The following is a 23,704-nucleotide window of genomic DNA, read 5'->3' as shown; positions in this document are numbered from 1 at the left end:
TGTTATTAAATATTCTGTGTGTGTGTTCCTGCCATTTCATTAACATTTTGACATGAAATTCACAGTTAGATGTCACTTTTGTTTGTTTGTTTGTTTAGATTATATGTGGCATTCTATTTTTTCTTCTCGTTAATTTGAAAAAAACGCAATACCTTATTTCAACAGCTGTAACAATTCGCATGTGGTTGAAAATCGCCTTGGCTTTTATCTGCAATATCTAAGTAAGTAAGACTTAGGCTGTACAGCAACCCAGTGGCTGAGTATCAGTTTTCAGATGTTTATAGCAAGTTCCTAAAATCCCTACTTTTGTTTTTAGTAGAATTCCCCTGAAAAGTAAGTCTGGATTTCTGTCTCTGGTGAGCAGGCTCTGACAGGCTAATAAGGAAGACTGATGGTGGCAATAAAAAGGGTCTTGGGTGCATTCTTCAGATTTCACTGGATGTAAAATGATGGCCCTGCTACAGAATGGCCACAGAGGGACTTGGAGTGAAATCCTGTCTGGAGAGTTTGAAGAGAGTATTGTACTGAAGTGACCTCTCCATCAGCTCTGGCTCTTGGCATTATTCATGGCTATCACATCTGAAGAGAGTGCTGAATTAACAGCATTTGAGGCAACTTTTTTAGCCTGGAGAATAGAGATGTATGTTTTTGACTTTTGTTGATTTACTCCCTTGAAATTTGCATAAAGTGATCAGCAAAATCTGAAAAGAAATTTCATCCACTGTAGGAAATGAGTGGGGGCTTGAATAACTTCTTGGTGGTGCATTTGGTTCTGGAGCTGATGACTACCACTGAGAAAGTAAACTGGAAATGACATAAAACTTCCTGAAGAGCTTATGTCACTTGCATACATGTTGACATATACCCTTGGCTTTAAATCCTTGTTTTGATGGAATTAATATGCTGAAACATGTAGGTATGTGTGCAGGTAGTACGTGAGATCTCGCCTGTCACATTAAGCCAATCCCTGAATTTAACTGCTTTTAAAAATGGTAAGCTTTAAAGGATATATAATGCTCTATATTCATTTAGCAAATATGCAGTGGCAAGAGGGAGTGATTTTTATAACCTTGTGAACAGTAGAAATAAGCCAAGATTGAAAGAGATCTGGAAAAAAATATTCAGATAGAATGTATACCCTTCAGCATGCAAGAAGCTGCCCTTGTTAGAAGCTAACTTTGCATGCATAATTAATTTGAGCAGTACATTCAGTTTCTTACAACTGAAAGAGAAATTGAATTCAGGTGTTTGGTGAACATATGGGGGATTTACTGTGAATTTATGACCTGTGGTTTGAGTGTAAAACCCCAAGATACTACCTGATAAAACTTAATGAAGCTTGTGCAGAGAAGCTATTTTTATTTGCAGTTTTGTAATTGATATATTTTCTTTTCTCTTTTTTGTTTTTGTACTTTTCTCCCACCTTTTAGTTCCATATCTCCAGTAATTTCTTTAACACTTAAGAAAAATGAAAGTACTGTAGGATAAACTGTTTTGTCTCCTTCCGTGTTACGAGTACAACGCTCATGTTATAATTGTGATCTTAACAAATTTCATCTCTTGCTCAACTGATTTTTTTCTCATACTGACTGTGTTGAGTCTTCAGTCATGCAAAAGCTCTGTACAATGCTGGCTGATTGGTTCTGTTTGTGAATCATGCCCACATGTATTAATTTCAGTGAGTTTGTGGATAATCGATTACTCAGTGTGTCAGAGAAGGACTTCATGTAGGACACTGGAAGGAAGCCACCAACACTAACTCCAGCTTGAGGACTGGAATTTAGATGTCAAATAAACTATAAAACAAAATTATAGGAAAAGACCAACCTGCTCTTGCGATCTGGTGGCAGGAAGGAGATGGTGCACCCTCTGTCAGTGCTCGTCCATTGTTAACCCCACGGGGGTATGGGCACTGTCTATGTCAGCAGTGGTTAACAAATCTGCTTGAGGTGAACAGATCTGCATGCAGTGCAGTGCAGTATCGTGCCAACATTACGCCTGGTAAAGGGCATGCTTTCATTTTATTTTGCATCCATGGCTTTTTTAAAAACCAAGACAGTTTCTGCTTATCCATCCTCAAGAGCCATCTGAAACAGATCTCCATCTGCTTGGAGTAAGCACCATGGTGAGAGGATGCTTGAGTATCGTTCAATGCAGCAGAAGCTTTTATATTAGATTATCACCAATCTGCTCAGTTGTGCTCAAACCATGGAGGATGGGGCCCATTCTGTAGACTCAGCTAATTCTGTGCTTTGGTAAGGATGCACAGCCACAAGAGGAAAGACAGCCTTAGTCCTCCATAGGATGAGAATAAACACTTTTTCTCCTCCATTCTACCTGTAGATACAGATAGATTCCAATTCAGCTCTTGATTTTTAATATGAAGTGAATAATAAGTAATCTTTCCAAATAGAAAGAAATGTGTTTTATACAAATAGATGATTCTTGTTTACCATGCTGAAGCAAATAAGGACCCATCTGTGCTGTATAACTGCTATCCAGAGATCTAAGCAGCCCATCAGACCTGAGAGCCCCTGACAGTTCAAATCTGTGTTAGAAGATTTCAAGGTGTAAAGAACAGTTTGTTTACTAACCTTTTGGTTATTCCAGACATGTTGCAACTGCCTGATGATGTTGTTAAGACCCTTTTCCACGCTGCTTTAGGCCAATATTTTTTTTTCCAAAGCTTTAGTCATCTCTGTTCAGTAGCATGTTTGTACCTACTATATCACACTGAAAATCTGTCTGTTTTGATAGCATTACAACTCTGTACATCAGTGCATGACATCACACTGAGACATTGCTTAATGATCTGAGACTCTGGTGGTCATTGCTACGGCTTCTTGTTTCTGGAAATACGTGACAGCCCCTGCCAATCTAAGCGTTCCTTAAAGTTGCATTTTTAGCCTGTACTGGTGGTTGTGTGTTTTAAAACAGTGCTCACAAAGTAGCTGCTCGTAAAATATGCCATCTGTAGGTGGAAGCCAATGGGATGTCGAGCACAGAGGTGATCCAAGGACATCTGGCCACTTCACAAACCCAAGCTACTTTGACCCTAAAAGCCTTTCCTTGGTTTTTATTTCTTTCAGGAACTTTTACTAATAAGAGCACTTTGAAATAAAAACATAGTAGCTTATATCTGATGCTAGGAAGTGCTAATTGTCTTTTTTGTAAGTTCACAGGCATTCTGTTATTAAGTAGGCATAGGGGAGGGAGTACTGTTCAGGCAAACTGTGGTTACTGTAGAAAGTTTTAATTCCAGTTTTGTTGAAATGTTTATAATTACTGAAGGTCAAATCTTTAAGAAACTTTGAATAGACTTCAAGTTAAACTCCTTCCTTCCCACTGGCAGTCCTGAATTATTAAAGGTAGTTTTGCCTTCAGATTTTCAGTCCATTTGAATGAAAAACTCAAAACATGGTGTGTTTAGTTAAACTTTTGAGAAGTCGAACCATACATCTACAAAAGTCAAAAGGCAATAAAGCCCTGGGAAACCTGCATCATAGCAGTGTGTTTGTTGATATGACCCTGTCTTTTGTGGCCTCTTCATGCAACAAGTGAAAACTCATTTTGCTTTAGACTGGCTGAGGACTCAACATGTTGGATAAAATTTGTTTAAAGCTGTCCCAAGGGACGATGCTAGGACTTACCTAAAGAGCTGTAGATAAACAGAACATCTCAGAATCTAAAAGGGAAAAAAGTTAAGATTTCACTTTTTTTTTTTTTTTTTAATGTCCCTACTTCTTATTGTAATTATAATTATGGGATTTCCCTTCTTTTTAAAGTGGGTAAGTGTTGCCTGGGGTTTTAATGAGATATGGGGTGTATCAATTGTCTCCTGAGTGGGGAAAACCTTGGAAGTTTCACTAGGAGACAGAGAGGACATAGCAAAAAACCTGTTAATAATAAAGTTAATTAGATGAGGAGATACATGGAAAAAATTAGGAGACAGTATGTCAGACCAGAATGGAGATGTGCAAACCTTCACTGGTGAGAAGGATAGGACAGGGGAATAGTTTGACCAGGTGAATTGAGAATATAGTTGAGAGAAAAGTGGAAATGAAAGGAAGCCAACCTGAGATAGAGTCCAAGCCCTTAAATAATCTTTCTTTTTTCTTAAAGTTATCTTAGCCCCTGACTGCTTTCCTTTTCCCTTTTCCTCCTCTAAATGAAAATGTTTTAAATCTTTCTTTATTGTTATAAGATTGCTCTTTGACCTCATTTTCTTTGTCTCAGACTTTTTAAGCACATAGAAATTTGAGTAGATACTGAAGTAGTTTTGTCCTTTAATTTAGCTCTTTCTTTTCTGTGAAATAGTCCTATTTTATTATTCACTTCTTTTGCAGTTTTCTAAATTTGGGTCATGTCCCTTGCTTTTGTGATAAAATAGAACCATTATTGAAAGATTTATCTTCTATTATCAAGTCTTTTAATAACTTTGAATAACTTTGAATTTCTTAAGTCAACTTGGCTTTTTTTTTCCTATCTCTAAAGTAAGTTGTTCTTAAGTTCATCATAATTAATCATAAATCCCAGGATCCTCCTTGTCTTTTTGTTGTTCTGTGTCTCCAGTGTGTAGAGGGTGTTAAATTCATGCATTCCCTTAACTGGAATAGATATATATTTTAGCTGTAGCATGAACACTAGGCATTCATTTGCTATTCTTGCTTACTCTGTTGTAATTCTTTCCATTAATAACAATCACAAAATGTGTATAAGTCCTCAAATCTATAATAATCCTTCCAGTGACCTTTTAGGAGCTGGTGCAATATGTCTGTTCCTCATCATGTACAGGTTCTCAGTCACTATTTTTTCGGAGTTTTCCTTCCAATTTTTCTTTGCCAGGAAATCACTATTCAAGTGTTGCATTTGCATTGTGATTTCTTAGAGCTTGAAATAAATGTGATTGAAGAAGACTGATCAGCCTGAAGGTGCCCATGTGCTGCACTTTGCTAGTAATTTCACACCAAAGTCCAAGAGCATTTCTCCTTCAAAGGTGTTCTTACACCTCAAATACTAATAGTTAATTTTAAATGCAAGTTAGTTTGCAGAAAAGATTATCTGTTTATAATGAATTAGACTACTTGTTTGTTAGATTAACAATGCCAGTTTTAATACCAGTAGGCCATTTTAAAATATTTTGTATGTCTTACATTAGATTGTGGTGATTGCATTTTAAAAAGTGCTGTGTATAGCAGTGCATCAGGTTAAAAACAAATGCTTATATAGAAAAGCTGGGCAGAGTTTGACAATAAGAAACAAATTTACAAAATGTAAAACTGGAAAAAGACATAAGCTGTTCCACAAAATTAAGATGAATTAAGGAAATAGAATTAGCAACGCACCTAAAAAGAGAAGGAAATTTTGAAATTGCCATCATGTCTTATTTCCACCTACTCTAAATAAAGCATTCTTTGAGCTGTACTTTTCAAAATGGCAATCTGCATGTAGAACTGACCTACTCACCCTTTTCTTTGTCTCTTGTTTCGTAGGAAAAAAACAAACAACTAAACAAAAAAAAAAAAAAAAAAAAAAAAAAGAAAGCCTCTTTTATAAATTCTTTTTGCTAGAATTGTTCTAATTTTTCTGTTTGGCTAACCAAGCAATGATAAGCTCCTTTTAATAGCATTGAAAAGAATGGGAGGCAACGTCTCAAACATGTATAGCCTCCAGTCTACTGTACCCACCAATCCTGACAGATGCAGAAAACAGTCACAGATGGACTCCAGAAGTGTCTGTTCTCATATGAGAGAAAACCTGGGATATAAATTCACCGTGTTTTATTATACCTCGTGTCCACGAACAGGAATCTATGGAATTGTTTTCCACTGCATCCCTGTAGATTTCTCCTTTCGAACAACATAATTGCTGAACATTCCATATCAGCTCTTTTGAAATAAACAGTAAAATGCAGGGCTTAAAAAGACAATAATAAGAGATTAAAACATTTCTGCTTAGTCTTTATATAAAATTATTTGTTTGTCAGATATCCTGTGATTACCACATTAACATGTTTGAAATATGGTGGGGATTGTAGAGGTCAGGTGGGAGCTGCACAGATGGAAAAATGGCAATGAGATTAATGAATATCCACTTAGCTTCATGAAATAAGCTGTTCCTGTGTGTATTTCACCACGATTTCACATAAACCTGAGCTATGGAGAAATGATTACCTGAAACAGGCATTATGGAAAAATTTATGATTTTGAAGAGCTAAAGATTCTTTTCCATTTTATGTGTACTTTTCCATAAGGGTAACTCCAGGGCTGAGCCCACCCCAGCACTCTGGCATCTGCATATCAGGAGCCAGCTGCTGCTCTGCCACTGAACATGTTCCTTCACACGGCTTTTCGCTGGCCCATTGGCACTCTAATGCTTTCAGGCTGATCTACTTGAAAGACTTGTTAAAGGGACGACAGGCTCTTATCGATTGGAGAGAATAATCAAATTTTGTATAGGTAGGACCTTCAGACATTGTAATGATTTGATGTGAATAAAGATGTGACAGTCGTACCGTTTATTGATAGGGAAGAAGAATCATCCATGTTTATTCAGTAGCAGAGATCATTAGGACTTTTCTCATAGTATTCCTCAGTGTTAACGCTGACAATAACATTTATTCTTCTTCATATGCCAGTAACTTCATGTGATTTTTAGAAAACTCCATTCATTATCCATTCTTACACTATCTGAAGTTCATTAATCAAACAACATTAATCATTATAAAAGTCTAAATGTCTATACATTGAGTGCTTGGAAATTATTTTTAAGCCTGTACTTCTGTACTGTAGCAGTGGTGCCTTGCAAAGAAATTGTAGTCACAGATGGCAGTTCCTAAGTATTGATCATTTCCATCCTCCTTTTAGCAACAGATCAACTCCTAACAATCATGACCGGATACAGCGCCTGAGACAAGAATTTCAGCAAGCAAAACAGGATGAGGACGTGGAAGACAGGAGACGTACTTATAGCTTTGAGCAGCCATGGGTAAGTGCATATACAGTCTGCCAATCTTGAAACTTGCACCAACCTCCACTCTCCCTGCCCTGGTCAGGAGCTAGGTAGGACTGAGCCAGGGTTGTCTGTCTCCAGCCCTCCTGCTTATTCTGCTGGCCACATTTCTGTTTCTTTGATGTTTGTTTCATTTTTAAACTTCTTCAATAATCTTTTCTCTGTATGTGTAACATAATTTGCTCTGTGTTTAGACTCTAGACTCTGAGTTACTACTTGGATTTTTTTTGCCTCGAAGCTAATATCAATTATTCTGAAAATCACCAAGAAAATCAAAATGAAACACACACTAATGATAAATAATTTAAAGAGATCATGTAACCTTGTACATGATATTTTCTCTGAAGCAACATTTTCATGATTATTTATTTTCCTCTTTTAAGAGGAAGCAAGTATTTTTACAGTGAAAAAGAAGACATATGTATTATGCTGTGGTTTGTAATAGTGTCTCTTTGCCACTGATACTAGCCAAGATAGTTCTGTCTTGAGAAATATGTCCTAATAGATCGTTTAAATCCTGTCCAATCTATCTGATCTAGCAAAGTGATACAACTATGTAAATCCATGTGCTTGTTTTACATAATTGAAATGAATCCCTGATGCCTTTTATCAACTACATATCCTAAATTATGATTCTTTAAATGTGGGATAAATACTTTATTGTATGCATTTGTTTAAAAAAAATCCATGATAAAGACAGTGAACCATTCACTCACATTCTCAACGAGAAGAGGTTGTATCATAACAGTAGTAGAATTTCCCACATCTCCAATGCACATGAGACAGAGATGGAAACATCCCAAGATCAACATCTCTTTATCTGAAGTCACAGAGAACAACCTAGGTAACATCACAAGTATATCATCTGTTTGCTGTTGTGGTGAATATTGGAGATTTTTTTACCTCTGTTCTGTCTTTGTGTCCTTGTCCTTCTTAAGCTCACCAGTTGGAAACTGTGGTATTTTTAACATAGAGCACGGAGAGGAATAAAGGTGAATGTGTCCCTAAACGACCTCACATGCTGTATAAGGGTATAGGCTTCTTGTTTCCCATGTTAGAAAACCTCTAATACTCTCTGAAATAGGATAAACAAAATAAGCATTTTCTTTAAGACCAGATGTTTTTGATTTAGTATTGTGAATATGATGTGATAGCTCATCTCAATTGTAGCGTAGCAGTTTTTGGAAGAAAGGGACTGGGTGTAGGAAGTACTTTTTATTTTACATTTCTACTGCATTTTAATTTCCAAATGAAAGATTTGATCTGTATTCTTGGAAAACTGTCTATGAGAAAAATTTGCACTCTTGGAGAGTTGGGAACTTAACTACTGAAGGTCATGGGCCAAATTGTTATATATCCAAATGCCATAGCAACTTTAGTCAGGCAACTTGACTTTTATTATAGTTTCTTGTAATGAGTGAGTAGGGAATTATTTGGATGACAGGCTGATTACCTTAGGAATGGAATAATTTCCTAAATTGAGGGTCAGAACATTGACCTTTCCTTTTCTCTTATTTAAACAAATGGGATCTCTCTGTTTACTCCCCTTCTACAAATCATGCAAATGAGCTCAAAGTGATTAATTCAGCTTAATGTATTAATATTAACTCCGAAGCTCGCTGTTGCATTTGTAGGAGCTGATGTTGTTAAGTACTTAAGTGACCAGATATTTTATTTTAGATATGTACTTTAAAAAAAAATTGGCCCAGCATTTTTTTAAATTATAATATTTTTTCCATCATGTACTCCAGGCTTTCAAGAGAATAACACTTGGAAAGGATAAAGCAGTGATCTCATCCATTTCAACAGTTCACAGTCATTTCAGTGTTAAGGAACCATAACCCTCTTTCTTAAGGAGAGTCGATTACTTTAACATATTAGTCTGAGATGACAGACTTTGTTAAGACACTCTCTCAAAACAGATCCAGATGTATTATTAAATGCTACAAAACAATGCAAAAACAGTTTATAATATATATGTAGGAAAATACTTATGCATTTATCAGCCTCCCTTCAGTTTTCTCCATCTGCAAGCTGTTGGTTACAAATCATAACAGTGAGACATACACCTGTACTTGGACCATTGTTGAAAAGTATTCTTTCACCAGGGGAGAAGGCTTGTGCAGCCTACACAGACAAAGGGCTTTGCATTCAGAGGTGCCTCTGTGCCGCATGACAGCAGCCAACTCTGACCTGGTTTGGAGAGAAAGAGAGGAAAAAAAACAATCTTTCATCCACTGAGAAGTGTGTGCTATGAGGTGATAAGTAGTTTGCATTTCTCATTAACAAGATGATGGTAGGATTGTGGATAGGGAACACTGTGCTGATGTGATGTGGGACTATTTGTTACTTTAAGGAAGTGTAAATGAACATAAAGTTTGCAGTGTAAGTAATGGGTGCTGACGGAAATCTGGCAGCTTTAAGGATATTCAGAGGAGCTCAATAGCTCAGGAACCTGCTAATATATTATCAAAATGATCCTGTGAACGTCACCAACTCTAATCCATCCCAGGCTATTAATGGCTTGTGATACAGCAGCCTGGTTACCTGTGACAAATACATAGAGTCTGGAGGTAGATCTCTGCACCACAAAGCACTACATCACGCTGGCTCTGAGCGGTGCTGCTGGCAGAGACCAGTGTCCAGCCCCAGCTGCTGCTGGCTGTTGCCATGAGGTGAAGGCTGTTTATCTGTAGATGAGCAATGTGGCAGAGCTGGACTTTTGGCCTCCTGTATTTGCCCTGCCTGTAAACAAAACACTTGACTGCCTACAAGTACTCGTACAGCATCAGGCAGCTGAACAGACACAAAAAGTGATAGTGCTGGAATGAGAGGACACGTCTGTTGATGGTGTGGTGTTTCTGCTCAAGGCCATCTGAATGACATGCTGTTAAAGTTTAATAACTGACTGACTGCTGCAGCATTGAGGCATCTCTGGAACCCAGCAGTTCTGCAGTAGAGACAACGCTCAAAGCTTGATGGAAAAGCTTTCTGTTTATTTTAAGAGAACTTTCCCAGGCTTCTCTATTTTTATTTCCTCATACATGCTTTTTTTTGTGTGTATCAAAAATGGTACAAGAAGACATACAAGGGCAAGGCTTTATGTCTGATGTTACACAGGGAAAAAAATGGAAAACAAAATCAAGCATGATTAATACATTTTAATCCTGCTGGTGTAAATTGCAGTCAGATTGGCAGAAACGTGTACCTGGGCATACAGAACTACACGGAGTCACAGTATGGCTGCTGGTTTTACAGCCCTCGCTGTTGCTATGACAAATTGTTATACCAATGCTGGATTCTTTTGGAGTTGATTTTTCTATTCAGGACTAACATTGTCCTGTGGGTTTTTTTGTTTTTTTTTAGTTTTGGTTTGTGTTGTTTTTGTTTGTTTGCTTGTTTTCCTGGGTCGTATTGGGTTTGCTGAAGTTTGTCTTGGTTCACATCAGCCCTGAAGACAGGGTAGTTTGATTTATGTTGTTCCAAATGTTTTCTTTTTCTCTAGTCACATTTTAATTACAGATCTCCAAAAACATGCCGTTGTAGCACTAAATGTCATGGGAGTGAACACTCCAATTAAAAAAACATATACCATATTTAATCAGTTGAAAACGCTACAAGTGCTTGCCAGTCCTGCCCATAGTAATGCACTACGAGAAAAACAAAAAGACTCTGGAGAGACAAAAGTTGGTGTTCTAGTTCTTCATCTTTAATACAAAATTCAGTGCTAGAAATAGAAAGTGACAACTTCCATTCACAAATACATTCTTCTCCAGTCATCTCAAATCTATATGATTGGTAGGAGAAAACTGGTAGCAGGAGAGCAGCTTAACAAACCCCACTTTATATATTTAGGAGTCAAATAAAAAGATATTTTTATTCTAAAGATAACATCTAACTGACTCAAAACAAACATAAAACCTTACTCATTGGAGTATAGCTTTTAATCTGTGCACAAATTTGGGAAAAGTAAATAATTGCATGAATTTTGTAGAGAAAATATGCCAGCAGTCTTAATAGCACAGAAATCTAGGGACTACGCTTGGTTTTTCAGGTTTTTGGTGTATAGAATTTGTGGCTAAGACAGATTTAGAGAAAAAAAAGAAGTTTGTTTTTTTTTTTTAAATCTGTTTCTGGTACTTGTTTCTTATCCTTGTATTCATGTATTTAACCAATTCAAATCCATAATGAATTCCAAATAATATAAAATTGCTTTAGAAAAACAAAAGCCCAATTTTTATCACTGTAACTTCCACTTATCTTACTTGGAAAAACAAATAACAGACTATATTTAAAAAGAGTAATGCAAGGTTTATATCAGGCTGTAAATTCTGAAGAATTACTCAACACATTGATGAGAAAGAAAAACAGTATATTATTTGTTTTTAGTATCAATCCATTTCAAGAATTTCTGTCAGGAAATGTTATTGAGATACTTGGTGATATCCAGTCGAACATTACCGTGGACAAAGGCTGAGAGTTAAGTTGCTGTTTCTCCTGTTCCAGTCTCTTTCAGAAGGGAAACCAAACTTACGCAGGGCATCCTCTCTGTAGTTAGTTTCTCCTCAGCTGTGTGATTTATACCCATGCTTTGTCAAAGCTGGGAAGCTTTCATGAAATACCGCATATCTTTTGCCCAGCTTTGCAATTTGGCTCTAAATTTTTGTTGTCTATTTTAAATGACTTTTTCCCCACTAGTTTCAATCTATTATTGTATGTGAAACATAAAAACGAGGATAGAAAATGTGGATAAAAAGAAATAATTTCATTTTGTAAACAAACATATTTAAAAGCTTACAGGTATGCAGTGCATGTAAATAACCTAGGCAGAATGTCAAGGCTGTCTGAGTGGTTTGTTTCTACCACAATGAAGATTTTCTTTTTGCTGCTGCTGTTGTACAGAATGGAAATTTTAGTCCCATACCATGGCATTCAGCTTCCTACATATACACCAAAGAAAGATGCACAAAGGGATGGGATTTTCTTATTGTATGGAGCTTGAATTAATACACACCTGTTGCCCATTTTTAAAAGAAATATTACTGTACATTCTGTTCATCATAGCAACATAAACAGAAATATGGAAATAAAAATAGTTTTCCAGGTCAGCCATCATATCCGTGGAATGTTTTTTATCGTTCTAAACTTTGATATACAATTGCTGGATTGTCTATTGTCTGTGGCAAGCAAACGAACATAAAGCAGGCAAGATCATTTCATCTTACCTATTTCTAATTACCACAGAATGGTGGGAACCTATGGCATTGGGGGGGTACTGGGGGGCTCATGTTTACAGACTTTCCAGGTGAATTTAAAATTCCTTAGTTAAAAACAGAGTTTAATCTGGAAAAAAAAAATAGCAAATGTATTTCAGTATTAGATAGTGAGTTATTTATTTATTTATTAAATAACTCGGAAAATGTGAAAGTCCTTATTCATTTCTGGATTAACTACATTTTTATCAGCATAAATAAGTTCTATGAATTTGAGTGAGCACTTCTCCCACTTTCACTCTGTGACAGCAGTCCATGAAATAGAAGCCATCTAAACTGGTGGATCTTGTGTCACCTGGACTAGTGGATCTCCCATAAAATGTAGTGCCCTGGATTGGCCAAGATTGGACAAGAAGTCTCCTTTCTGTAACTCTGATCCATGCCCATCCCAGTGGCAGGCACATTTCTATGGGCAGAAATGCCACCCTGTGAATAAAGAAATTGTGTGGGCAGCCTCAAGTTTAGCTAGAAAAGGGAGGAGTGACCTTTAGTCCTCAAACATGCTGTCCTTTACTGCTGAGAGCAGTCAGTGCAAGAATGAACCACGGGTAGGTTCTGTTCAAAATGCAAAATGTATTATTTGGATAAAAAGAGGAATCTGTAGAAACATCTGACTTCACAATCCTAGTTCTAAATTCATGTCTATTTGAGAAGAGAGCTGTCTAATTTAATGTATCTCAAAACACAGTTTTATAAGCTAAGCACTGTTTAACAATGCTGAATGCAATAACTATCATTGCCACTTAAATGTATTGTGGAATACATGAACATACATTTATTTGTATAATGCAGCCTTGGTTGTTATTGTGGCCTTGGCCACATCCTGATTTAAAAGGTCAGTGCTCATACATCTCACTGCAAACAAGGCCTGAGTTCTTATCAATCTGTTCAGAGCTGCTGCCAGGTTTGTTGGATGATTTCAGATTGCTGTAATTGCGCTTGGCCTTGTGTTACCCATTTCATGTCACTGCTAAAAGTACTGTGTTGTCTTCTTTATACATGTGTTTTGTTGCTATTGAAAGATCTGTAAATAGCTCGACTTTTTTTTAAATTACCTTATATTTTGCTGGCATAAATGAGGTATGCATGTCAGTTTCTATATTGTAACACTGGACTCTGTTTATATATATATTTTTAAAACATACTAATTAGATTTTAAGATTACATAAGTACTTTCAGTTCATGTGGTTTAATTGAAAGCATATGGAAAGACAAATCACTGCACAGAGAGCTGCATTTTTCTAAATAAGTTAGTGGTCCAAAAAGACTATGTTAAGTCTTTATATCATCTTAACCATAATTAAGGGCATTCGCTATGGTATCACTGAGGTTTTTAATGAAAAGATTTTAAAGAAATGGCTTTTCATTAATAAGATGATTGAATGTACCTGTCTATGCTATGTTATGGAACATGTGATTATGTACAGAAGGAGTGTTTTTATGCAGCATACTGGAGTTGTTGACAATGTCTAGACAGGACTCTCAGTATCCTACTTTTCGTGTTAAGTATTGCTAAGCCACTTTAACAGGGCACACAGGTACTTGTACCTTCAGAAAAGCAGATAATTTATTTTAGACTCTTGCACTTAGACTCATAAAGTCATAAAACTTGTCCATTAGGTGACATTATTTGTCACTAGTTGAGAGTACACACTTGACTCCTCAGAGCCAGTAAACCCGGACAGGTGCTACAGGGGTAGGCAGGTGGCAGCTCCTGCTTCTGTTGAAGCATTGGTTCCTGTATGCATTAAAACAAAATCTCCCTGAAGCTAAGTTTGGATCTTAGTCCATTCACAGTCTAATAGTTTTTTCAAAGCCTTTGTTACCTTAGCAGAAGCTTTTCTGGCAACCTTAGCTCTTAGCACGCGCACGCACACATATTATATATATGTGTACCTGCATTCATACTTTTCAGATTATGCATCCTAGTGTCTTGTTGACACTTGCTGAATCAAGTAACAAATCAATTCTAGCTCCAGCTGTTTGATAATTTAACCATTCCCTGTACCGTAAAATTATTTTATTCTATATTTACAGTGAACTGAAACAAATGAAAATGTTTTCAGATAAAGAAGCAGTTCCAATTTCATCTTGCTTGTGGTAACCATTTTGTCACAACTGAGATAGCTGTAGCTTTCCAGCTGTATTTCTTCCAACACTGTTAAAATGGGAACCGCACAATGATAAGATTGGCTTTAAAATCTTAGTTTAAATGCTTCTATTCCTCATGGAGGAGTTGAGATGGGAAGTACTAAGTTTCCCTGTGGTTTTCTGTTAGCTGGTTCTAACCACCCTGTAAAGAATTCAGAAATAAATCTGGTAATTTTCAGGTAATCACTTGCTTCCATAAGCCGAGCCCTTCAATAAAATACCAAATGTCGGAAGACTCTCAATAAAGTAAAAAAGTTAGAAATGTTGACATATGCAATAACTGAAACGTTGCTCCATATGGGTTTCCCTTATTTAATATAGTAGGAAACCTCCATGGGAGTTGTTGGTTTGAACATACATATGTACAGACTATTCATCTCAGAAAATTTCCCACAGGGCTGACACAATTCTGTTTTCTGATCTTGTTGCCTCATCATACCATTCCTAAAGCATTTTTCATTAGAAGTATTGCTTTGCTGAGGCTTTTCCTGAGTAAATCTATTTTGAAGTATACATCAGTGGTGTATCAAGGATCCTCCAAAGTAAGTTACTCATAGTTTATGCTTTCACATTCTGATACACAATAATCTTCATCTAATGGGAAAAGCAGTTGTTCCCTAAATTGTACTTCTTCTGAGCTGTGGCTGATGCTATGTCTGAAGTATACTGTTATTGAAGATGAAGTTTCTAAAAGTTCTGTTCAAGTTCAAATCTGTTTCAGATTTGTTGTATTTCTGGCTACCTGTAAGAACTGGACTCTATAGTAAGACAAAGGAAAAGTTTATGTCACAAATGACAACTCTCTGGTTTCTAAAATTTGTCTTCAGTGCAAGGAGAATTTGAAAAGCCTTTTATCTTTCAGTTGTTTGTCAGCCATTATGATATCTTTCTGCTGTTGAGATTATAATAGCAAAAATAAAAAATAGAACCAACTCTAAACAAAAGAGATGTTCATTGTGAAGGAATGCACAGACCAGAAAGCAAAAAATCGCTTTAATAAAAGCAGGTCTGAGGCAAGTGGTTCTGCTCCCCTACCAGCGATTAGAAGAACACTTTCACTTTTGTGGCACCTTGCTTTGCAACTTGAAATCACAAAATATGAATAACGCTGTAACAGAAAATGAAAAGTGAAATCTTTACAAAAGTAAACTTTTTCATAACCTCAAGTTTAAATTTGCCATTCTGCCAGGTGTTCTCCAGTAATGCTGTGTATTCCCAGAAAGGCCATCCATTTTCATGTGCTCTTGGCATTGGCCCCAAAGTTTCAAATTGTCCCTGTATTAAGATGTTATCTAAATCCTTCTCTGAGGCACAGGATTCCCCATGTCCCACAAGAGACTTGCTAAATCTGTCTTCTTGACACTATAAACGAGAAAATGTTTTCCTATCTCCATAGAACAAGTGGTGTGCATCTGGGCCAACAGCAAAACAAGATGGCAGTGCTAATGGAGAGCACATGACAGTTGAGAATAGTGCTTCCTTCTCATTCAGATCCTCAGTGGAGTATGAGAGTTAGCATTAGCATGGCTAGATTACCTCCTGACTTCACTTAAATTTCAGTGTTTCTACAGAAGAATGACCTGCTTTGGACCAGTATTTTTCTCATGTATCTCATAAATGTTAAGTCAGGAACAGAGTCTGTAGCACAGGACACAGTATAATGTATCTGAATTTTATGCAATTCTTATGAAAGAGCTCCTTGAACCGCAGGTTGTTACAAATATGACTGAATGTACTTCAGTAATTTTACTATAGTAATTTAAATGATCACCCTTTGTGGGTATTTTTCTGCTTTGTTCAAGACATTTTTGTGTTTATTTTGTAGCCAAGCTCCAAGACGTACTCGCAGAGTGGCAGACACTCGGTATCGGTAGAGGTTCAAATGCAACGGCAGCGACAAGAAGAAAGAGAGAGTTTCCAGCAAGCTCAGCGCCAGTACAGTTCATTACCCAGGTACGGCAGCTGGCTGAAGCTGCTCTGAGTATGAGCCTGGAGCTCATTTTGTTTGTGGATAGAAAGTGTTGTGCTTAGTGCAGACGCTTGTGTTTGGCATTGATAGAAGGTGGAATGTATTTGGTGTGGAAGAGTGAAGTGAGAAAAATGTGGTAACTTTTTGTTTTAGTAGAATTACTTCAGAGATTATTTCAGTGAGATTGGATGACAGAGCACCCAGCAGAACTAAGGCAGTTTCATTAAGTTCCATTTTCTGCAATTACAGAAGTCTTCTGAGTATGACATGGGTTGTCCCCTTTTGACAGTTCAGACTTTTTTTTCCTGTTGCATAATGCCTTACTGGGTAGAAATTCTATCATTGCCATGCTGACAGAGAACAAAAATTAAAAGAAAAGCAAAGAATCAAGACTGTGAAAAACAAAATATGGAACTGAGGAAACTCTGTCCTAAAATACCAGTGTCCTCCAAGTTTCCAGTATATATTTTTTCTTTTAAGTTACTGGGTCACTGGCGATGGAATGCTGAAAAGCAGTACAATTTTTGTCTAAAAAGATCAGTGTTTAAAAAAACCCCAGGTTTTTAAAATGAGCTAGTTGGTACAATGTCTTTTACTTTGTTATTTAGCTATAAGAATTATTAAATGTTTACCCAATTTGTATTCTAAATTAAATAACTATCATTGTTTAGCATTAGTAAATAATCTTTTCATTTTCAAATATTAATGGTGATGTCTGAGTGGAGAATTCTTTACTCTAGAGTTTGGTTGTCAAATTGCATTGATTTAGCATGTTTTAGCAAGTATATCACAGCTATTTTTTTGAAACAAATAGGAGCTTCATCATTGAAGTTATCGTGAACTCATATCTTACCACCTTCTTTGAAAATAAAGCAGATCTCTCTGGTTTTCATGTGCTGTAACACCTATCAGTATAAAATTTTCCTGTTATTTTTGGAAGAAGGTGGGAAAACAAAAAGTAGTTATTGTGTTTTCTTAGAATATTGGTTTGTTATTTTGATAATTTTTATTATTTCCTTTCCTTTCTATCTCTATCTAATTTCTGAAGTGACTACATATATAAAAGCCATGTTCTTTAACCTGAGAAGTTCTCTTTCTTTGTTACTGCTTCCAGCAATAGATTGAGTAGGAAAATATGAGTGCTTGTGCTGTTTTTAAGTGGGGGGGTGGGGGGGGTGGTATTGTCAGTTTGAAAGCGGATTCTTTAAGCTTGCTTCCCCTGTTCTGCTCAGTTATTGGTAGCATTTAAAAACTAGAATTTAGTTACAATGAAGTTCTAGTGATAGGAATCCATAGTTGTACGGAGAATGTTAATCTACAGGAAATTTGGAAAATTATTCTATGGGCTATAGAAATGTTTGTTTTGAAACGAGTGAGAACTTCATTACATTTTTCAACATGAGAAATGACTAGCAAACTTGTAAGAATGCATGTTACTAATAAATTTATGTCTGAAACGTTTACTTTAATTTAATGATTGCATTTGAGCACTGTGGATTTCTGAGCTGTGCTTAGAGCAGACAGAAATTTAGAATCTCAGGCTAAAGTTGAGTGCTACGAATACCACAGTTCTACTATAACAAGCTGAGATACTTAGCTTTACAAACTGTAACTCAATGACCAATCTGTAAAGAAATCTTGCTCTGAAACTTAGGTCCCAGGGTTAATGTTGCAACTATGGCCTTGTAATATTTAACATTTGTGTACTGGCTTCATTCTGGAGATTTGTTGCTTTTTATCTTGTAGAGACTGGAGGAGCCTCTTTTTTTTTTTTCTTTGTACATTTATTTCATCAGTGCTGATGGCACTTTAGTCAATTTTAAAGAATCTTCCCAGAAAGACAATGAAAGTGGGCCAACTAATTTTGAACAAGTACCAGAAAACAGTCAGTAAATTAAATCAGTTCAACTAGTCATCCTCTTGTCCCATGTGAAACTGTAAAAGCAATGTTTAACTTCAAGTTAATTTTGTAGTACTTAAAATTTATCTTGCTCTAGATCAGAAACCTGACAGTTTCGTAGCCTACAGAGGTTCATTCAATTTGCTCTTGTTCCAGAGAGTGATAAAACATGGCTCAAAAACATTGTTTCTTTGGCAGAAATGGATATTTGAATACCAAGAACAGCTATAAAAATTTGCATAAGAATATATTATGTTGTAATTTATGATGTAATAACTTGCATTCATCCTGAATAACAGTTTTCATCTAGGGGTCTCTGTATGCATTACAAAAAAAAGGTGGATACAATCATTTTCATGTTATATACATGGAAGGAGGGCTGCAAAAATACCCACAAACATTGTTACTTCTACAAATGGTAGTGACATTCTACAGGTCTCTCGACCTTACACTGCATATTCATCGCATGAGACCCCGTTGAGTCATGTGTGTTGATGTGAAAAAACATGCCATATTTACACTACCAGATGATTTTCTTGTTGATTAATATTGCAGTCTATTTTATTGTACTGCCTCATTCTCATGCAGTAAGGTTAATCTCAGAGTGGGTGTCTGTTTTGCTGCAGCACCCAATTGCTATACTTTATCATCACCAATCCAATTTTAAATTCATAAAAGCATCTAGCAGCTTAATGGTAAATTAGAGCTATTTCAAAACCATAATCTGTCTTCAAAATAATGTAGTGATTTAGTGTGAAAAAAGATAAAAAATTGTAATTCCTATATGCTTTTGATTCATTTGTCTGTGCAATGGAGTAAAAAAAAAAAAAAAAAAAAAAAAAAAAAAAAAGCGAGAAAGGTTATATCTACCTTTACTTTTATGGAAGCTGTAGCAAACTGAGAAACAGTTGTGATAGTGTAAAATTCCTTCATTCTGGACCTGGAAGAAACTCTAATATCCATATCGACCTACAAATAATATGCTTTATCTTATGACTTGTGCAGTGTTAGAGCAAATGTTTTAAAGGTCTGCTTCTTGCATCCTCAATCTAGTATGAGTCTGGATTCAAATCTTTCACAAGTGACTACAAGTGCTGAATTTTATCTGTTTTCTTAGAAAGCACAGCATTGTATGCAATCTTTCTGCGTGTGCGGCTAAATTGTTGCAAGTTTTTCTCAGGCAGGTGATGACTGTTGTAGCACTGTGTCAGTGTTCACAGTTCTTATTGTGAACACTTATTCCTACTAGAGGAATACTAGAGGAAATGTGTGTATATATATATATATATATATATATATATATATATATATATATATATATATATATATATATATATATATATATATATATAAGGAAAACTTATTCGTACTAGAGAGGCCCAGAAATGTAGCTTAACCCTAGAGGAAAAGTTCCTCCAGCAAAAGAGACAAGCTACTTCTTTGGAGCAGAAAAGAACATTGCTTTTCAAGTAAATTATAGTTGGGGAAGCCTGCTAGCATTTCAGAAACACGCTTCTTTCTCAGGATTGTCTTAAAATCTTCTTCCTTCTCTTTTTTCAGGCAAAGCAGAAAAAATGCTAGTTCTGTTTCTCAAGACTCCTGGGAGCAGAGCTATTCCCCGGGTGAAGGGTTCCAGACTGCAAAGGATAATCCCAGATATTCCAGCTACCAGGGATCAAGAAATGGCTACATGGGGGGACATGGCTTCAATGCCAGGGTGATGCTAGAAACACAAGAACTGCTCCGTCAAGAGCAGAGACGGAAAGAACAACAACTGAAAAAAAAAACTTCTTCTGAAGGGCCTAGCAATTATGACTCATATAAGAAAATTCAGGACCCTAATTATACCCCACCTAAAGGTCCTTTCAGGCAAGATGTGCCACCTTCACCATCTCAGGTCGCCAGGCTGAACAGATTACAAACACCAGAAAAGGGAAGACCGTTTTATTCTTGAGGTGAAGAAAATGAAGATCAACTCATCATGCAATAAGGAACATTTTCATACAAAGACTTAAATTTTGAAAACTTTTTAAATTGATGGTACTAAGGAATATATCTATTGTCTGTTTCAGTGCCTTTAACAATACGGGCAAAGAGTTGGTTGGCCTTATGTCTTTGCTGTTCTGTCTCAAGTGTTAACTTCATGGAAGGATTTTCCACCGTTTGACAATCATAGCAGAAGTGAGCAACGCCACCCCTGCTTACCAAGCCCCGTAGCCCAGTCCAGAGTGGTTGATGGCTTATTACTAGGATTTGTTGTAATATGTTTTACTTTCCATTGAGTTATTTACACCACCATGCAGCTTTGTGGCATAAAATTAATGAATTTGAAGTTGAAGAAAATACTGACATATCCATCCTGGGTCAGAAGAGGAGGTTACAAATCACACTTGAGTGGACAAGGCTCAGCTCTCTTCTGTATCACAGTCTTGAGATGTTTTATGGTGGAGTCATTACCAGTCTTTGTTGATCAATATTTAAGTGTCTATAAGCTGAAAAACTACCCTCTCCTATTATGCACATATGCACTCTTTTGTGTCTCTCCCCACTCTGAGCTTATTAAAAAAGCCCTACCCAGACTCATGAGGAAAACAATATTAGGCTCTCAGTTATCCTTAGGATTCTGTTCCAATTGCCTTATAATCTTACGACATGGTTCATTGCAAATGACATAACTTGAGAGATTATTTACTCAGTCACAGCCAAGCCCTTGATAAGTCTATTTCATTATTTCATTAAATATGGGGAATTATGAACAAACAAACAAGTGTGTTCTGCTTTGCTTTACTTCCAGAGGAAACTGGTCATAAGACAACTGTGTCTTGAAAGACAACTAGGGAGGGAGTCATCCCATGGATATCTGATATGCAGTTGTCTTTGTTTTAGGACATAATATTAAGATGGAAAAAAATCAAAGTTTTTCTTTAGGTCAAAAAAATAACTGAAAAGAAAACAATTTCTTCTTTTTACAATTTGTGAAGCTTTGTGGACAACTGCCTTGTGCTTCTGTATACTGTACTGTTGCATTGTGATGTTACTTTAAAAATAAATCTGTAAGTGTATGAGTGAGACGTAAGTGGAGACAAACTGTTACACATTATCCTGAAAACATGTCAGTATCCAAAAATAAGTAAAATGAAAAAGATTGCTCTAGCAGTGAGTAATATTTGAATGTGCATATGGGATATGAGAATTTCTTTTGCAGCAGTTGTTCTTATGTTTGTTGGTCTGAACTTCATGTATTGTAAAAATATAGCTGGGTTGCTGAAGTGCCTGCAAATCCTGATGTGAGAAGGCTTGAGAATGGATCTCAGCATATTATGTACAAAAAGATAAGAATGAAAGCAAGAAAGAAAAATCATGTGTTGCGTGATTTTAAAAATGCCTATTTTTTTTACTGGCACATTTTATTTTTGCGCCAACTCGTTTCTAGAATATATGTGAAATATCAGCAAACATATCTGTGTCTTTTATGCCTGTTTGTTAATGGTTTCGTTGTTAATAATGTACTCCGTGTTTAAAAGTTGTTACTAATGTAAGCACAGTGACATTGGATGACAGTAGCTCTTTTACGCAGAACTTCCAAAACTGTGTAAAACAGCTTTCCATGTACATATGAAATTTAGAATAAAAGGCTGTTTCCATTCTCGTCTTGGTATTGACTGTAGACCCTTATGAGAACTGCTGCAGACAATGCATTTCAGAAACAGTTAACAGATGTTATTTTATCCTATTCCTAATGGTTTGCGTGTGTGTTTGTGTGAACACTTATAAGCATAGGAAAAAAAAAAAGAGATTTACAGCCCGGCTGAATACGTGAATCCTCTCCTCAAAGGGAAAAAGTGCTCAATTTGGCCTCTCATGTTATTTCAAGCCGTACCTGTGATGTTTGAAAGACTGGCCTCTGCAGCAGAAGTCTTCCTGTGTGCAGTGCTCTCCCTGAAAAGTGTGTGTCAGGATACAGGCATCCACTGGGCTCTGGCCAAACCCAGGCCCATATCAGAAAGACCTTGTGGCAGTCGTGTGTATTTTGAGCTGTAGTGTGAGTCTTGAGCAGGAATATTGGCACGGTGAAAAATGGGAAAAGGCAGATTTACAATTAAAGCAATATTTACAGTGCCAGTGATACTTTGTTCTCCCATTAGTACTGAAGCCGTGTCTGATTGTCTCCATCTTCCTCTCCTTTCTCCTTTTGTTGGATATTGCAGGAATGTCAATCATAATTCTGTATATGCATGACATCAGGCTGTTGCCATGGCAATAATAGTGTCAAATTATTCACTGTGACGTTAGTGTGGGATCTCAAGGGGAAGAGGACTAGAAGCTGCAAAGTGGACAGGCAGCTTGTGGTACCCAAATAAGCTAAAGATGAGATTTTGTAAAAGACCTAAACTTGCAGTTGTGAGTGAGGAAATAACAGTTTGCTGTTTTGCAGGCCTTGCAGTCTCATCTCCTGATTGTGTTCCCAGATTACATAGTTTGATTCTTCTATGGAATTATTTGGACAGGCAAATAATAGCAAACACTGAGAAATGCATCCACAGGAATGGAAAACAGGTTGAAGTCCTTTTCAAAATAAGGTCTTTGATAAACTGTTGTAGGAAAAAGGGCATATGTTTGGAAAAATATGAAGTACTGCATGTTTTACGTGTGAGAATGGCATATGTTAAAGTTTACCCTTGCATGAAACTCCTCTTCAAGGTGTTAACAATTTGCCATAATTAGATGTGTTCATGAAAGAAGGCAGATGTTCTCTTTGGGCAATGCCTGTGTTATGTTAGCAAAGAATAAGGTTTTTTTCTGGCTTCGTCATCCTGTCTTCTTCCTGACATAGCATAGACAGGATTTCTAATATTAACTCCCATAAGTTGCAAAGGATGATAAGGAAGTGGGAGGGAGATGTTTTAATAGAAAGTGACCTTTCGTTCTGCATAGTGAATAGATCTAAAAGTTAATTGAGCTCACTGCATTGCTGTGGTAATTTGTTGTGGACTTATTACCATTATGAGATTAACTCTGACATTAGTGTGTTTAAGAATGATCACAGGACAGACTGTAAGGGAGCTTAGAACATTGAGGAGTGGGTGCAGAGCTTGCACATTTTTCTCTCCTCTAACCCATCTGCAAAGCCTGCTGGTATTTTATCAAAATAATTTGTTAATGCTATTGAAATTCCATGGGAAAGTTCAATATTATTCATGTAGAAGTCTGCTGCCTTTGTAAAAAAGCTTTCCCCTCTTGTTACAGGGCCTCCTTGGAAACGAGACTGCAGCCTTTGTGAGTTATTGCATAGGCCAGATATTCTAATATATGTCTTGGAGAACTCTGCCATCAAAAACAGCAGAAAATGGCGTAGAGCCCAGCTGAACATGGTCGGAAAGTACAATTGCCATTTATTGC

General features: G+C 36.6%; 1 protein-coding gene across 1 annotated transcript in view; it reads left to right on the top strand.

The window, feature by feature from the left end:
- The window catches only part of PARD3 (par-3 family cell polarity regulator), a gene marked incomplete at both ends in the record, with an annotated part of 424,269 nt that extends 404,011 nt beyond the window's left edge, over positions 1–20,258 (top strand). The window contains 3 exons of the mRNA XM_079538143.1: positions 6,867–6,987; positions 16,261–16,388; positions 19,865–20,258. Coding sequence (XP_079394269.1) covers positions 6,867–6,987; positions 16,261–16,388; positions 19,865–20,258 — 643 coding nt within the window. The remainder of the gene's footprint in view (positions 1–6,866; positions 6,988–16,260; positions 16,389–19,864) is intronic.
- Between the last annotated feature and the right edge of the window lie 3,446 nt (positions 20,259–23,704).

Source organism: Tetrao urogallus, assembly GCF_951394365.1.
Source record: "Tetrao urogallus genome assembly, chromosome: 7".
In the NCBI taxonomy this organism is placed as follows: domain Eukaryota; kingdom Metazoa; phylum Chordata; class Aves; order Galliformes; family Phasianidae; genus Tetrao; species Tetrao urogallus.
Note: the sequence above shows the minus strand (reverse complement) of the source record. Positions and strands in the feature narration are given on the sequence as shown.